General features: G+C 40.7%; 1 protein-coding gene across 1 annotated transcript in view; it reads left to right on the forward strand.

The window, feature by feature from the left end:
* Positions 1-18,127, forward strand: part of USP18 (ubiquitin specific peptidase 18) — a gene marked incomplete at its 5' end in the record, with an annotated part of 53,824 nt that extends 35,697 nt beyond the window's left edge. The window contains 7 exon segments of the mRNA XM_080660819.1: positions 8,494-8,573; positions 8,869-9,015; positions 10,701-10,796; positions 13,066-13,233; positions 15,122-15,253; positions 15,750-15,799; positions 17,510-18,127. Coding sequence (XP_080516945.1) covers positions 8,494-8,573; positions 8,869-9,015; positions 10,701-10,796; positions 13,066-13,233; positions 15,122-15,253; positions 15,750-15,799; positions 17,510-17,555 — 719 coding nt within the window. The 3' untranslated portion in view covers positions 17,556-18,127.
* Between the last annotated feature and the right edge of the window lie 246 nt (positions 18,128-18,373).

Raw genomic sequence — 18,373 nt, forward strand, 5'->3', positions numbered from 1 at the left:
CTCCCCCCGTAAGAGCATGGGTCCCCAGGGGTTCGCCCGGAATTGGGGTTCAGTGCAGTCAGAACTGGGGTTCAGTGCGGTCGGAGATTTCCTTCCCCCTTCCGCCAGAGAAAGTCAGCCAGGCTCTCAGCCGCCCTTCCTCTCTGCGCGCACAAAGCCCCTTTGCCGTACCTCCAATTCTCTGTGAGCTTTTCTTTTTCCTTCTAGTTGAAGAATTTTCACTCAGCCAGCTTTCCTGTGGTTCTGGATGTTGTCCGTTCTGTCTTTTAGTTGTAGTTTTGAAATTGTTGTGCGAGGCAGCAGTTTAGGTGTTTACCTATGCCACCATCTTGGTTTCTCCACCGCTAGGGATATTTTTAGCCACTATTTCTTAAAACAGGTACTCTATCTCTTGCTCACTTTCTTCTCCCTCTTGTAACCCAATAATGAGGATGTTGTTACATTTCATTTTGTCCATGATATCCTTTAACCTATACTCATTCTCTTTAATTATTTTTTCTTTTTGTTGTTCTGATTGGATGTGTTTTCCTACCTTGTCTTTTGATTCAACCCTCTGCTTTATCCAACTTACTTTTTATTCCTTCTAGTGTATTCTTGATCGCATTCTTCATTTATGATTGATTATTTTTTTATGTTTTTTTATGTTCTTTGTCATGTTGTGGTAGTTTTCACTAAGCACCTTGGGCATCCTTATAACCATTACTTTGAACTCTATTTCTGATAAGTTCCTTACCTCCATTTTTTTTTTCCTGGAGATTCCTCCTATTCTTTCATTCTGGGCGTGTTATTTTTGTTTTCTTCCTTTTCTTTTTTATCTCCCATTTTGGCTGTCTCTTTGATTTGTTTCTATGTATTAGGTAGAACTGCTGACTCCCAGTCTTTGTGGGTTCACATTATGTAGTAAGTGTCCTATGAGACTCAGTGTGAAGTCTCCTTGATCTCATGAGTTAGGTGATCTAAGAATGTCCTTTGTGTGTGGTAAGTGGACCCTCCTGTTGTAATTGGGTATTGATTGCTGTTAGTTTGTTCATGGGTGGGATAGACTCTCAGGCTGGTGACTTGAAGCTGAACTCTGTACACAGCATGCAAGCTTCTATACAGGTGATGCAAAACAAAGAAAAAAGAAAACAAAAAAAACAACAACAAGAAGGAGAACGAGAAAAGAAAAAAGAATCAGAAGAGAAATAAGAAAAAAAAGAAAAGAAGAATATACAAAGAATTAAGGAAAAGAACAGAAAAGAATATAAAAATTAAAAAGGAAAAATACTAAAGAATAAAAAATAGAAATGAAAGAATAAGAAGAGATAGAAAAATGGAAAAAAAGAAAAATATATAAAAGAAAAAAGCAAAGAAACATAAAAGAAAAAAAGAAAGAAAATAAACAAAAAATTGGAGTTCGCCTTAGCAGAGTTTAGTGAATGCTGTGTTATCATTTTGGATATACTATTTGTGAAGTTTGTTGGATTCTGCACCCATGATTGAAGCTTTCCACTAGGTGTGTTGGTTCTGTGCTTCTTGGGAAGAACTCTGGTGTAAGCCAATGTTAAACTCTGCCTATGTTTGGCCCTTGGCAACCTGTTTGAAGCTACAAGCAATCCACAGTTTGTGGCTGCCTCTAGTGGACTTGGCTGTGCATGAGAAAGACCAAGCTGTGCTCCAAGGCTAGCTTATTTTCAGTACAGGGTCTAAAGATGGAACAGCAAGCATCTCAAGGCACTCTGGGACCTGCCTCCAAATGTTTCCACCTGCTGTCTGGCTGTAAGTTTTAGTCACTGAAAGGGCTCAGTCACTGGAAGTGCCTCTGGTAGAATCAGGAAGATGGGACTAGTGGATCTCCTGTGAGGGGGAGGTGCCTTTCAGATTTCAGGGAAGATAGTGGGTATGATTCCCCCATCCCAGAGCCACACATCTGAGTCTGTCCATGATTTTTCTCTGATCTTGGCAAGGCAGAGCCCCTGGTAGTCAGGTGGGTGGAGCTTTGAGAACCCAGAGGTTGAGTCTGCTGAAAGCTGGGAGGGTGTTTCTATTGGGTCTCCCTTGACGGAGAAGTTTCTGTCTGGTTCATGGGGAAATAAGGGGAATGGCTCCACCCAAAAGCCAGTCACTGACCCCTTCCCTGAGTCTGTTCAGACTTCTACACCCTGGCCAATGCTGCTGACTCTTCAGCAGAGCTTAAGACCTACAGGGTGGTGTGAGAGGAATTGCTGAGGGTGAGTAGTAGCTTTCCCCCAGGCTGATTCCTCTCAGTGGGGATTGCTCCACCCAAGAAAGATGGCTGCTGCAGGATTGGAGGATGACTCAGTACAGGGATCCTGTTGGGTGTGCCCCCTACTTCTCCCCAAAGCCACAAACCTCAGATTCTCCTCAGGTGACTCCAGTCTGCACTGCACTCCCTCTGCTGGAGTCCAGGGTGAGTAGAGGCAAACAAAATTTTGTGTGTTAGCCCTTTAAGAGCCTTTATCTCCAGTGGGTTCCACCTCTCCTTGGCAGACAGAAACCATGCCAGAATTTCACAGCCAGATGGTATGTGGGCATCTGTTCCTGCCTCTGGTGCTCTGGTTGGGAGCCCATTCTCAAGTTTAGGCTTCACAACTCTCAGAGGGAACTTCCCACAACTGAGCTATCCCTCCATAAATTAAGCTTCTGCCCATGGGAGTGTGAGGCCAGCCCCTTTCGCATCTCTGCCCTCCCTACCAGTCTCTTAGTGGTTTCTTCTGCCAGTCCTTGGTCATAAGTATCCTCTTCAGAGTCTTTAGTTTGAAATTCAGGGTGATTGTTCCCCAATTTAGTTGTCTTTCCAGAGTGGTTCTGGGAGGAGGTCAGGGTAAGATCCATCAAATCAGTCACCATCTTGAAAAGAGCTGAAAAAGCCTCTTCTTACTTAGATTCTGTACTTTTTATTGTGTAAACATTTTAAAGATATTTGTAAACTTTTGGTTAATTTCCAGAGTTGTGAAAATATTTATTTTGACAATTTTTTAAAACCAGTATTTTCGTCGCCCTATGGAGGAATAGATTTGCAGAGACCCTCACTCTACTATTACTGTTTTATTCTCACCATCCTTTAACTTTCCACAGCTGTTTGTACACCCGGGTAAATTTCCTTATTCTTCTTTGAATAATGATTATATGAATATTTGTCCTCCACTAGACTATACGTTTCTTTGGGACAGGAACTTTTTTTGGTGTGTACAATGCCTTGCACATAGCATGTGTTAAGTCAATTATCGGTTGGACAAATATCCCTGTATTGTTAGGTACGGTCAGACAAGGCAAAATGTCTCTGCATGGCAACTGCTTTTATGTTCAGTGTTGGCTCTGTAGCAGGCAGTAAGTAATTTTCTGGAGACAACATCAGTTCAACCTTGCTGTTTGTCTTTAAGTTTTGGGATTATTATCTTAGAATATGGCTGAATTAATCCTTTCAACTAATATGTAATATTTACTTATTATGTGCAAGGTGTTGTGCTAGTGCTGTAGACAAGGTAATAAGAGTAATAGGGATCATTCTAAATGGAAGGTAGAGGAGAAACCAAGATGGCGGCATAGGTAAGCACCTAAACTGCTCCCTCGCACAACAATTTCAAAACTACAACTAAAAGACAGAATGGACACCATCCAGAACCACAGGAAAGCTGGCTGAGTGAAAATTCTACAACTAGAAGGAAAGAGAAAAGCTCACAGAGAATTGGAGGTATAGCAAAGGGTCTTTGTGCGCGCAGAGAGGAAGGGCGGCTGAGAGCCTGGCTGACTTTCTCTGGCGGAAGGGGGAAGGAAGCCCTTGACTGCACTGAACCCCAGTTCTGACTGCACTGAACCCCAGTTCCAGGCGAGCCCCTGGGGACCCACGCTCTTGTGGGGGGAATCTGGACTCTCGGGCGGAGACTCGGGAGCCGGGAAGGCAGAGGTCTGAAGGCGCGCGTGTGCCAATGTGCACAAAGGCTGCGGAGGTTGCCACAGGCTTTCCCTAGTGGAAGGGAGTCAGAAGCTCCTGACTGCACTGAGCCCCAGTTCTGACTGCACTGAACCTCAGTTCCAGGCGAGCCCCTGGGGACCCATGCTCTTGTGGGGGGAATTTGGACTCTCGGGCGGAGACTCGGGAGCCGGGGAAGGCAGAGGTCTGAAGGCGCGCGCGTATGCTCAAGGGCAAGGCTGACGGGAAGCCAAGACTGTCTGCTCCGCCCTGAGACTCCACCCCATCCAAGCTGAGCACAGAGGCTATTGCAATTTGGCAAGTCTAATCCTATAAGGCTGTCTCCAGCACTGAACTTCTCCCAGCGTAGACACAGCTGATCCTTACAGCCACCTGGCCTGGAGGTCAGTTCCTCCTAGTGATACCAACAACAATCAAGACTTAATTACAACAAGGCTGTACACACAGTCCACAATGGGGTGCACCAAGAATGTCCACCTCAGGTTAATTGGGGAGGCCGACCAACTGGGCCATATAGGAAACCTAGCACACAAATCTACCCTACCAACTCAGGGAAGCAGTGAAAATGCGGCGTCAAAGAAACAGATCACAAACGAAAGAAATGGAGGAAAACAAACGACTGGATATAGAATTCAAAACCACGGTTATAAGACTTTTTAAGAATATCCTAGAAAAGGCCGATAAATATAACGAGACCCTCAAAGGTATGAAAAAGGACCAACTAGAAATTAAACATACACTGACTGAAATAAAAATATTATACAGAGACCCAAAAACAGACTAGAGGAACACAAGAATCAAGTCAAAGAATTGAAATACAAAGAAGCAAAAAACACTCAACCGAAAAAGCAAAAAGAAAAAAAAAATCCAAAAAGTTGAAGATAGTGTAAGAAGACTCTGGGACAACTTCAAGCGTACCAACATCAGAATTATGGGGGTGCCAGAAGAAGAGAGAGAGCAAGATACTGAAAACCTATTTGAAGAAATAATGACTGAAAACTTCCCCCACCTGGTGAAAGAAATAGACTTACAAGTCCAGGAAGCGCACAGAACCCCAAACAAAAGGAACCCAAAGAGGACCACACCAAGACACATCATAATTAAAATGCCAAGAGCAAAAGACAAAGAGAGAATATTAAAAGCAGCAAGAGAAAAACAGTTAGTTACCTACAATGGAGCACCCATACAATTGTCAGCTGATTTCTCATCAGAAACTATGCAGGCCAGACGGGAGTGGCAAGAAATTTTCAATGTGATGAATAGCAAGAACCTACAACCAAGATTACTCTACCCAGCAAAGCTATCATTCAGAATTGAAGGGCAGATAAAGAGCTTCACAGATAAGAAAAAGCTAAAGGAGTTCATCACCACCAAACCAGTATTATATGAAATGCTGAAAGGTATTCTTAAAGAAGAGGAAGAAGAAAAAAGTAAAGAGAAAAATTATGAACACCAAATACATATCTATCAACAAGTGAACCTAAAAATCAAGTGAATTAAAAATCTGAGGAACAGAATAATCAGGTGAATATAATAGAATCAGGGGCATAGAAAGGGAGTGGAGTGATAATTCTCAGGGGGAAAGGGGTATGGGGGGTTCATGAAGAGACTGGACAGAAATCATACACCTGTGGATGAGGACAGTGGTGGGGAGGTAAGGGCAGAAGGTGGGGTGGGAACCGGGTGGAGGGGAGCTATGGGGGGAAAAAGGAGAAACAATTGTAATAATCTGAATAAAGATTTATTTTAAAAAAAAAAAGAGTAATAGGGTCTTTGACTCCATGGAGTTTAAAATTTAGAGGAAAGGCCAAAACAAAAATAAAACAACAACAACAACCACCCCCAAACATTAAGTACAAATTATGATAAATATCATGAAGAAATATAATGGTGTCGAGATAGCAAATGTGACTATTTAGTACACTTATAACAATGGCCTTTTGTTGCAATGCCTTTATATTTTTGGCAGATATATGTCCTTTTGCAAGATAGTCCTCAGTGTGTTTTCATTTTTTTTGTCTTCCTAGGTTCCCCCCCTCCCCGCCCCCAGGAGATCTGTACATGCCATTTTAGCTTTGTGTTTAGTTATATAACATATACAGAATTCACTGCTTCATTCTTGCCTCCTCTTAGCCATCATATTCTAACACTGCAATGGTCCTTTTTCTTGTTATCTCAGACACTGTTGGGGAAGACCTAGGTCAGATACGAGTAATGGGAACATGCTACATTTTTAGGAGATGGAATAAAGAAAATATATAAAAGCAAAATTAACACCCAAATATCTATGGCATTTTTATACACCAATAATGAACACACAGAAAGAGAAACTAAAAAAATAATCCCGTTTACCATTGCAATAAAAAATTAAGATACCTATGATTAAACTTAACTAAGGAGGTAAAAGACCTATACTTTGAAAGCTACAGGACATTGAAAAAAGAGATAGAGGAAGATATAAATAAGTGGAAGATTATACTATGTTCATGGATTGTTACAATCAACATCATTATAATGTCCATACTACCCAAAGCAATCTACAGAGTCCAGTGCAATCCCCATTAAATTACCAACGGCATATTTCGAAGACCTAGAACAAACTCTCCAAAAATTTATATGGAATAAAAAAAGACCCCAAATAGCCACAGCAATCCTGAGAAAGAAGAACAAAGTTGGAGGGATTACAATACCAGATATCAAGCTATATTGCAAAGCCATTGTTCTCAAAACTGCCTGTTACTAGCATAAGAACAGACATATAGACCAATGGAACAGAACAGAGAACCCAGAAATCGACCCAAGCCATTATGCTCAATTAATATTTGACAAAGGAGGCAAGAGCATACAATGGAGTCAAGACAGTCACTTCAACAAATGGTGTTGGGAACATTGGACAGATACATGTAAAAAAAAATGAAACTAGATCACAATTTACACCATACACAAAAATAAATTCAAATTGGATAAAAGGTTTAAACATAAGATGGGAAACCATAAAAATCTTAGAAGAATCCAGAGGCAGCAAAATATCAGACATATGTCATAGCAGTATCTTTACTGATACATCTCCTATGACAATGGAAACTAAGGAGAAAATAAACAAATAGAACTACATCAAAATAAAAAGCTTCTGCACAGCAAAGAAACCATTAACAAAATAACAAGAGTGTACACTGCATGGGAGAACATATTTGCAAATGTTATATCCAATAAGGGTTTAATCTCTAAAATTTATAGGGAACTCATACAACTTAACAAATGAAGATAAGCAATCCAATTAAAAAATGGGTAAAGAACCTAAATAGGCACTTTTTGAAAGTGGACATTCAGAAGGCCAAGAGACATATGAAAAAATGCTCAAAGTCACCGATCATTTGAGAGATGCAAATCAAAACAACAATGAGGTACCACCTTACACTTGCCAGAATGGCTATCATCAACAAATCAACAAACAAGTGTAGGCAAGGATGTGGAAAAAAAGGAACCCTCCTGCACTACTGGTGGGAATGCAGACTGGTACAGCCACTGTGGAAAACAGTATGGAGTTTCCTCAAGAATTAAAAATGGGACTCCTATTTGGCCCAGTAATCCCACTTTTAGAAGTATATCCCAAGAAATCGGAAACACCAAAGAAAGAATATATGTACCCCTTTGTTCATAGCAACACAATTTATAGTAGCTAAGATTTGGAAACAGCCTAAGTGCCCATCAGCAGATGAGTGGATTAAAAAACTGTGGTACCTCTACACAATGGAATACTACGTTACTATAAAAAAGCAAGAACTCTTACCAGTTGCAACAGCATGGATGGACTTGGAGAGCATTATACTGAGTGAAATAAGCCAGTCGGAGAAAGATAAATATCACATGATCTCACTCATTTGTGGAATATAATGAACAACATAAATGAACGAAAATATATCCAGAGACATAGAAGCATCAAACAGACCAACAAACCTCAGAGGGAAGGCAGGGGAGGGTGAGGGGAGGAGGTAAGAGATCAACCAAATGACTTGTATCCATGCATATGAGCATGACCAATGAACACAGACACTAGAGGGGTGAGGGCATGTGCTGGGGGGTAGGGGTGGCCGGGGAGAAGCCAATGGAGAAAAAAAGGAGACATATGTAAAACTCTCAACAATAAATAAAAATAAATAAATCAATCAAAAGTACATAAAGGCACAGAGTAATGGGTGGCCATAGGAATCTAATTAGAGTATTGTTTTGGCATACCTGGTAGACATAGGAAAGAATCCACTGTTGACTGTTGGTTTTATCTAGCTGTGTTGCTGAGTAGAGGCCAATAGGTATGGGTGGCAAATCAGAGGACAGAAAACTTGGATTTTAATTTTTAAGAGGAACTCTCAAAATCAATACAACCTTTTTTTCCATTTCTAACACCTAACATATAGTGGAAACAGCCTTAAAATGAGAGAAAGACTAGGAAAATGCAAAGTGGTGAGTGCTCATATGCATCTAGGTAGCTAGGGCAGAAGGGCATGAAAAGTATTCTTGGTGACCTCACTAACTGGGCTATTTCTTGTCTCTTTGGCCAGTGTTTGTCCAGCATGATGCTGCTCAACTCTACTTCACAGTATGGAACCTAATTAAGGGCCAAATCACTGATGTGGACTTGGTAAGATTCTAGAAATAAGAACTAAGAAGTTTAAGATACTGCTCATTTAACTCATTAAGCAATTGTTAATGTAATGTATAGTGGGTATTACTAGTAAAAGAAAATCCTATAAAATGCTTATCACAATTCCATAATATTATTAATATTATTATTTTGTACCTTTTTTAATAGAGCAAGAGCATTAGTGGCTGCCATTTCTGGAGCTTCTATCTCGTGGCTCCCACTTCTGGAAATTATCCTGACCACGTCCATTCATGGCTCTGTGTCCTTATCTCTCCCCTCCTCTGTATTATAGGTAGAGAGACTGCAGGCCCTGTATACAATCCAGATGAAGGAGTCCTTTATTTGCCTTGAATGTACCATAGAGTGTAGCAGAAACAGTAGCATGCTGACTCTCCCACTTTCTCTTTTTGATATGGACTCAAAGCCCCTGAAAACAGTGGTAAGGAATTTCTCTTGGTGAATTTCCTGTTCCCATACAACCCAGTGTTGTCAATGCCCCTTGATTCTTTTCTTAAAAATTGAATTTATTGGGGTGACATTGGTTCACAAAACCATACAGATATACAACTCAATAAAACGTCATATGTACACTGCATTTTGCATCCATCACCCCAAGCAAAGTCTCTTTCCATCCCCATTCTCCCCACTTTACCCAACTCCACCTACCCCTCACCCCCTTTCCCTCTATTATCACAGTGTTGTGTATGTTTCTGTGCGTGTGTGTGTGTATGCAAAAGTAGGTTTACAGTTGTTTATATGGAAAATATATAATACAAGAATAAACTCTGTGTTTCATGTACTCACAACTGTAAACCTACTTTTGCTCACCTGTATGTGTGTGTGTGTGTGTGTGTGTTTGTTTTTTGCCTAATCCCTTCACCTTCTTGCTTCTTTAGTTCACTAATTAGGCTTTTTTAGCTCACCCTTGACTTTTTTTAAAAATTTCTTTATTGATTAAGGTATCACATATTTGTCCTCATCCCCCCATTCCCATCCCAAACCCCTCCCCACGCATGCCCCCACCCCCCTGCTGTCCGTGACCACCGGTCAGGCCCATATGCATGCATACAAGTCCCTTGGTTGATCTCTCCCCCTACCCCCCACCCTCCCCCACCTTCCTTCCGAGGTTTGACAGCCCGATCAATGCCTCCCTGTCTCCGGGTCTGTCCTTGTTCATCAGTTTATGTTGTTCATCATTTCCCCTAGATGAGTGAGATCATGTGATACTAGAAATACACTTATAAGAACCGAAAATGAGATAAGCAATAATGGTTATGCTGAGAGGCAAATGAATCAGTCTGTAGTGAGTTTCTTTCTGGGCCAACAGTTCTTTTGAGTCCCAATTTCAATGTCAAACAGTTCCTTATGTGTACATGTCAGCAATGATATTTCAGTTCTGGATGGTGTACAAATTATGGTAATGCAGGTCCGACCCTCTCTGGTTTGGTCCTGGGCAACCTGCCGCGACGCACAGCTGCTGACTGCTAGCGTGGCAAGGCGTCGTCAGCATCTTCCATCTCTGGACTGTTTCTCTTCTGTCTTCATGGCTGGAGCAGTCCTGTCAATTCCTTTCTGTTGCAGGAATCCACATGGTCTTGGAGTTGTTTTCTGAAAATATACAAACATATTCTCGACCAAAGGTTAATAAAGGAATCTTTTCTATAAATTTGACTTGGGATCCTTTTTCATTTTTTGCCCAAATGATTTTCCTTTGGCTTGTTTTGACACCATGTGTGTTTTTCATGGGTGTCTTGCTGTTAGCATTACAAATGAAAGTTAATTTTCTAAAGTAATAATTTTCTAGATGTAATTAACTTTCATTTGTATATTATATCACCCTTGACTTTTAAAAAGTCATTTCTGTTTTCTTTGCATGGCTCTGCCTAAGTTCTCCTTTGATTTGACAAAAAAATATTTTCCCCTTCTATTTCCACTTTCAAGTGCCCCTCTTGTTTTTTCTCTATAATCAGTAGGTTCTTTTTGAGATCCTGACCTCTGGGCCAGACATTAAGGGGGACATAGGGATAACTAGAAGAAAAGCTTAAATCTCCATCTGCAGGGTGAGGGGATGTATTCTAGATGGGAATTACCAGCCCTGTTTTATTTCTTGTTCTCCTGGGTCAGGAGGATGCCCTGCACTGCTTCTTCCAGCCCAGGGAATTGTCGAACAAGGACAAATGTTTCTGTGAGAACTGTGCGAAGAAGACCCGTGGGAAACAGGTACTCACTCCATGAAACTAGATTCTTCCCCAGTCCAGGTTGCCCCACGAAGATTTCCCAAGAGACTTCACAGAGCCACCAAGGCACCTCATGGTGATTGAGGGTAATTGGGCCCATGGATCATAGGGCTCCTCAGATCACATCACTGAGACGGGCAGAGCCTTTAAGGATAAGAAGAGAAGGTCTTAGAGCAGGGGCAGAGCTTTTTCCTCAAGAGTAGACTAACTCCCTAGAGCAGATTCTATTGTTGCCCTGGATTCCAGGGCCTGTATATTGTTGCCCTGGATTCCAGGGCCTGTACAGAACCTGGGCTGCTCAGGCCTTCTGCGGGAGAACTCAACAGACAGCCAATAGGACCTCCACTCTGTATTGTATCATTCTCCTCCCCCTCTTTTTTTCTTTTACAAGCTCATGTATTATAGTAGTTTAAACAGACATTTCAGAAAACAATTAGAATAAAAGATAACACTTCAGAAACTGCACTGTGTTCACTGAAAGTACATGTAGATAATTAATAGAGGATTGCTAATACACTCTTAATTTTTTTATCATTTTCACACTCATAACAACTTAAAAATGTTGGTAATATATTAGGAAATTCTCATATTAAATGCTATAACAATATTTAGTATTTAAGTTTGTCAATATTTAAAGTTTTGAACATGATGAATGTACTTTTTGCTTGTTAAATTATCTAGGTTGGATTAGTGATAATGCCAATAGTATGTGATAATGTAGTATATCTAAACTGTTTCTATGTTTATTTAACAACACTCATAGCAGAGAAAGCAGTCTCTCAAATGTATACTTATGGGAATGGAAGAAGAAGAATCCATAGGCAGCAAAATATCAGACATATCTCATAGCAATATGGGACTACATCAAAATAAAAAGCTTTTGCACAGCAAAAGAAACCATCAACAAAATAACAAGAGAGCCCACTGCATGGGAGAACATATTTGCCAATGTTACATCTGATAAGGGTTTAATCTCTAAAATTTATAGGGAACTCACACAACTTAACAAAAGGAAAATAAACAGTCCATTAAAAAATGGGTAAAGAACCTAAATAGGCACTTTTTGAAAGTGGACATTCAGAAGGCCAAGAGACATATGAAAAAATGCTCAAAGTCACCGATCATTTGAGAGATGCAAATCAAAACAACAATGAGGTACCACCTCACACATGTCAGAATGGCTATCATCAACAAATCAATAACGACAAGTGCTGGAGAGGATTCGGAGAAAAAGGAACCCTCGTACACTGCTGGTGGAAATGCAGATTGGTACAGCCTCTGAGGAGAACAGTATGGAGTTTCCTCAAAAATTAAAAATGGAACTCCCATTTGACCCAGTAATCCCACTTCTAGGAATATATCCCAAGAAACTAAAAACACCAATGAGAAAGGATATATGCACCCCTATGTTCATAGCAGCACAATTTACAATAGCTAAGATTTGGAAACAGCCTAAGTGCCCATCAGTAGATGAGTGGATTAGAAAACTGTGGTATATCTACATAATGAAATACTATGCTGCTGTAAAAAAAGCAAAAACTCTTAACCATTTGCAACAGCATGATGGATCTGGAGAGCATTATGCTAAGCGAAATATGCCAGTCAAAGAAAGATAAGTATCACATCTCACTCATTTGTGGAATATAATGAACAACATAAAGTGATGAACAAAAATATATCCAGAGACATAGAAACATTGATCAGATGGTCAAACCTCAGAGGGAAGGCAGGGGAGGGTGGGCGAGGGGGAGGGTGGTAAGAGATTAACCAAAGAACTTCTATGCATATGAGCATAACCAATGGACACAGACAATAGGGGGTGAAGGCCTGGCTGGGGGGGGGGGGGGGGTAAGCGGGGAGGTTGGGCTGGGAGAGGACAATGGGGGGAAAAGGAGTCATATGTAATACTTTTAACAATAAAGAATTAAAAGTAAATAAATAAAAATTTAATTTTGAGAAAATAAAAAGAAAAAATATTTTATGAAAAAATAAGAGATTTTATTTTATTTATTTACTTATTTATTTTTTCAGTTGTTTACACTATTACAGATGTCCCCATTTCCTTCCTTTCCCTTTGCCAACCTTCACCCAGCCCCCACCACCCTACCCCTGGCCTTCACCACACTGTTGTCTGTATCCATGGGATATGTATCTGCTTCCCTTTTAACATACCTTTTGCTGTGGTATTTCTCTGAATTTACCCATTTCAAGTGCCTTAGGATTTCATCTCCATAGTGATTTTGCTTTTGCAGGTCTTGAAGCTGACGCATTTGCCCCAGACCTTGACAATCCACCTTATGCGGTTTTCCATCAGGAATTCACAGACAGAAAAAATCTGCCACTCACTGTATTTCCCCCAGAGCTTGGATTTAAATCAGTTTCTTCTGACTGATAAAGACCTCTGCAATGCTGAGTACCAGGTGACATGCTTCTCACCTCCTGTCTACTGCCATCTCATTAGATACTGTGTCCTTTTGATTTTGCCCACCTCCCCTAGGCTGCTTGAAGTTACACACTCAGAAATGGCATTTTGGGGTGTCTCATCTGTGTCATTCTCTCATCTCAGAAATTATGTCTTCTGCTGTCCATGTTTGGTATACAAAAAGGAAGGAAAACTCACCAACAACCAGATGTAATTAATAGAAACATTTTCGTATATTCAAGAAACACTTATTTTTAAAAATAGTATTTTAATGATTGAGACCTGTGTGTTCTTGAACAACACTGGTGAATTGTTATCACCGTGCCACCACCACCCTCATTTGCTCTTTATAGCTGCTTTTCTTTTCTTTAAGATTCAAAAGACTATATTTATAAATATTGGGTTTGTACTCATACACCTTATAGCATGGGGAGAAGGAATCTGAGGGAAAGAACCCATAATTCAGGACCTTCCTTTTAATAAGATGTGTAGTACTTACATGTACATAGGTAAACACAATGGGCTGTAAATAGAACACCAACCAAGTTTTCTTCTTAAAGCAGCTTATGTCCACTTTGAGGGTAATAAGGAAGTGGCCAGTACATTGCATCAAATTTAATCAAAGTAAAGTTGAATTCAATTGTCCTGAGCTAATAACTTATTGGAAAATTCTGAAAAAAAAGTGACATAGATATCTTTTCTCCATACGTTTGAAATTATACATTTAGCACATTCTACTTTTAGCTGTATATATCCATTTCTGAACTGTTTTGTTCCGGTGGTCTGTTTACTGTTCGTGCTCTATTATTTTAAATACTGAGGCCTGATAATATGTTAGAAAAGCTTATATTATAATATAGTTTCTTTATCAACTCAGGGCACATACACTTCATAGGATTCTCATTTTTTTCCTAGTTTTCTTTATTTTTATTTGCACAGTTTACCTGATGAAGTATATCTTAAATTTTTTTCTGCTTTAAAACAACACCCCCCATGGAACCACCGATTTGTTCCCCTGCAGATCACTGGGGAAAGGGATAGAATAATGAAGGCAGAGGTAAGCACATGCCTTAGAAGTCAAAATGATGCAAAGAGAGGTGCTTGACCATAGAGGCCTGTCCATCTAACCTGGAGAAAGAATGGATTGGTCAGGAGGCAGGCCCACTGCAGGCTTGGGAAAGCTTGAGAAGTTGATTGTTTATTTTGAAAAAGCTCCTGGTGCAACCCACGCCCGAGAAAATATAACTCAAGGAAACAAATAGTTATCTTTCTTCCTCAATAATGTGCACTCACCCATTCTTTCCTGTATTCTCTCTATAGCAACCATGTAGGGTTAGCAGCCCAGCCTAGGGCCCATGGCAGACTTCCTGAGCTTCAAAGGACTAAGTTTTAATATGAAACAGAAACTCTGGACATTGACCTTTGTTTTGATCTTGATGAAGACAAGATTGGGATGGAGGGAGATGTATCATTCTCCTCCCCCTCTTTTTTTCTGTCCAAATTTTTTGCTACCCCCTTTCCATAACTTGTCTACTAATCTTGTTCATTCTGAAAGATCATTTCAAGCATGTCTTCTCTGGAGAGCTTTTCCCCCAGCTCCTCAGCCTTTCCTCAGCTGGTTGTTCCTTTTCCTTTTTTGTGCAAAAGTTGAGTTTTCCAGAATTTACCTGTATATACATCTGGTATAAAACATGACATTCTAATTCTGCCTTACTTAGCTATGAAATTCTTGAAGTCAAGGAATGTTTTCTAGTCCCCTTGAAGTACCAGGGCCTGGCATGGAGTAGTCACGGAATAAACAAGTAATGAAATGTTTCCTTATTTTAAAGTAGGGCTAGAAAAAGAAGGATGATGGGTGAATCATTTTATGCCTTGTGTTCTTTCAGCTTGAAGGACTGTATGAACTCTTTGCTGTGATTGCCCATGTGGGGCTTCCTGACTTTGGTCATTACTGTGCCTATATCAGGAATTCTATAGATGGAAAATGGTTCTGCTTCAACGATTCCAGTGTTTGTTGGGTGAGGAACATCATCTAAATTGCCTCTTGCCCTAGATTAGCTACCTGTGCTATATTCTGAGCCCAGGGCTAGATGGGTCCTCAAGGTCAAGCAAGAGACATTATTGTTCTCTGTGGGTGGGACCTTTTATAAGCTTGAGAGCTGTTTTCTGCATGGTGTCCAGATGGTCTCTAAGAGTCCACTTAGCTCAATGTCTATATTTTTGGTGTTCTAAGCTCAGCGCCTTAAGCTCTGTGGGAAATTTATGGAAAGCAAGAAGAGTTGGAAATATGAAGTTAGAACTTTGGGCTGAACATAACCAAGTGTAAACAGAGAGACAAGGGTACTAAAAGGACTTCATTTACACGGCATTTATCACTAGATGCTGTGGGTTTTGGGAGTTCCTAGGGGTAGGTTTGTCTGAAGGAGTGAAGGAGGGCAGATTGTAGCACCCTGAACTCTGGATGCTTCAAAGATGTCAGCTGGTTGCTTCACTTTCTATGTTATATACTTCCAGGTATCCTGGGAAGATATCCAATGTACCTATGGAAATCATAACTGCCGCTGGTAAGAGAATTGTTAGTGATGGAAACCCAATGAGCTTACACAGGATTCTTATTGCTGTGTGACACTCTCATGGATTCAACTGTCCCTTATCCTAATTAATAAAGAGGGAACAAGCAAATTGACGGTCACGCTGTCACAAAGATGGTGACACCCATAGCCACAAGATGGCAGCGCCCAGTCTCCTCAGCCCTGCCGGAGTCCCCCAGTCCTTTCAGCCCTGCTGGGGGCGGCAGGCACACGGTGTGGCCGGACCCGCCCTCAGCCCCCCAGCTGCCCAGGGCTGGCCCGAGGTGCATGCAAGCCTCAGATGGCTGCTGCCCAGCCGTCCAGGGCTTCCCGAGGCTCAGGTAACCAGGGCCAGCCAAGGCTTGTGCTGCTGGCAGTGGCAGCAGCAGAGGTGTGATGGGGGCGTCACCTTCCCCTGATCGCCATGTTGCCTCCCGCCCCTGAGGGCTCCCAAACTGTGAGAGGGGACAGGCTGGGCTAAGGGACTCCCCCATCCAGTGCATGAATTTTCATGCACCAGGCCTCTAGTATTTACATAACTCCTCAGTGACTAACCGGCCAGCCTCATCTTTCAATACCCATCCCATTGCACCATATTTTCTCACAATTTAGACTCCAAGAATAACTAAAGAGGAAGTTGCTCCCTAAACATCAGATCCTCCATTTTTTCCTCATGGCTTTGCACATGCAATTCTGGTCAGTATTACCCTCTCTTAACTTATCATCAAGGCAAAGTCCTATCCATATATGCTTCAGTACCTCTCTGATCATGGCCTTTTCCTACTCTTTTAATGCCTTGCACTGATTCACCCAGGCATATCTGTAGGGGCTTCTCATGTGCTTTCACTGTGTTTTGAGCATACTTCTTTTATAGAAAGGGTCACACTGTTTTGTCATTTTTGTTTATGAAACTTTCACATTAGACCACAAACTCTTTGGGGGCAAGGATCACGCATTTTCTCTTTCTTTGTCTGTTGCAGTGGCTTGTGTTAGTAAATATCAATAACTATTTTTTTACAAATCAATAACTACAGAGAGGAAACTGGAAAGAAAAAAAGCTGGGTGAAATTAAATCAGAGACTTTATAAGTTTTCCCAGCTGAGTTTCTGGGTTAGGGTGATATCTGAGGTTACTTCAGCCACAGAATTAGGTCAGATCATTTGAAAAATAATGAATGAGCTAGAATTTGTGTTTGAAATACTTCTCCAATGTTCCTTTTCTCTTCTTTCTTATAACCACCTCCTTTGCTCACTTTTTGTCACTTTCTGGTTGTCAGCTATTCCCCCATTGTTTAAGTAACAGTTTGGCAGATTTTCTCTATAAAGGGCCAGAGAATAAATATTTTAGGCTTTGTGGGCTACACAATTTCTGTTGCAACTATTCAACTCTATCTTTGTAGTCAAAAGCAGCCACAGATGACATATGAATTAATAAGTGTAGCTGTGTTCCAATTAAATTTATTTGCAAATACAGGGTCAGATTTGACTAATGGGTTCCTAGTTTGTCAACCCCTGATTTAGATGTTAACTAACTGCAGGTTAGTTGTTATTTTCCTAGGTCACACATTTTGTTTTCCTCTGGGGTGATGGATAGATGAACACTTTATCTAACAACCTGGAAAGTTTGTTGGCTTTTTTCCTATTGTGAATTAATAATGTATGAATGTTTCATTTCTGCTATGATATTGCATTTTTTTCTTTCTAGGCGGGAAACTGCCTACCTTCTGGTTTACATGAAGATGGAGTCCTAATGAATGTATCCTAAATCTTTAGGGACTGACAAAGTATCGTTTTCCTTGTTTATTCCTGAATCTGCTCTTTTAAAAGATTTTGCAATGAGGAGAAGCACTGTTTTCAAAATGTATAATTAAACTTTATTTATAATCAGGGTAATTATCAAAAGATTTAACAGTGACACTGCACAGGTCTAGATCAGTTAGAATGGATATTTCCATCCGTTGACTCTGGCTACATGGTTGGAGCAATGTCCTGTGTGTTCCCAGCTGTGTAAGACATTAAGTGTTTAGTTGGGAGATTGTGGGAGTCCAGATGCTTTCAGGGGAAGAGAGACCTGGCCACCAATGGTAGTAGGAAGCATTCAGGTGGCAAGGGGCAATGGTAGGGAAGTATTTAAATATTTTACAACTTAGTATGACTGTACTAGTTTGTATTGACTGAATATAATTTGTTTATACTTCTAAATTTTATTTTTAAAACCCATGTTAATTTCATAAAACTCAAGTGACAAATATGTATTGATTACCCACTCTTCATAAGAATGCATGCTAGGCACAATAATGAATAAAGTTTTTCTCTCAAAGGCATTTGCAGTTTAATGGACAGTGGTTAAAATACATAAGATACTAAGGGTTTGTGCTATAGGAATTCAAAGGAAAGGGAAATCACTTCCATTGTGGAGCCATGGGAGAAGACTTCAGGATAGAAAAGGGCTTAGGATGCCCTAACCGGTTTGGCTCAGTGGATAGAGTGTCGGCCTACGGACTGCAAGGTCCCAGGTTCGATTCCGGTCAAGGGCATGTACCTTGGTTGCGGGCACGTCCCCAGTAGG

This window comes from Plecotus auritus, assembly GCF_963455305.1.
Source record: "Plecotus auritus genome assembly, chromosome: 3".
In the NCBI taxonomy this organism is placed as follows: domain Eukaryota; kingdom Metazoa; phylum Chordata; class Mammalia; order Chiroptera; family Vespertilionidae; genus Plecotus; species Plecotus auritus.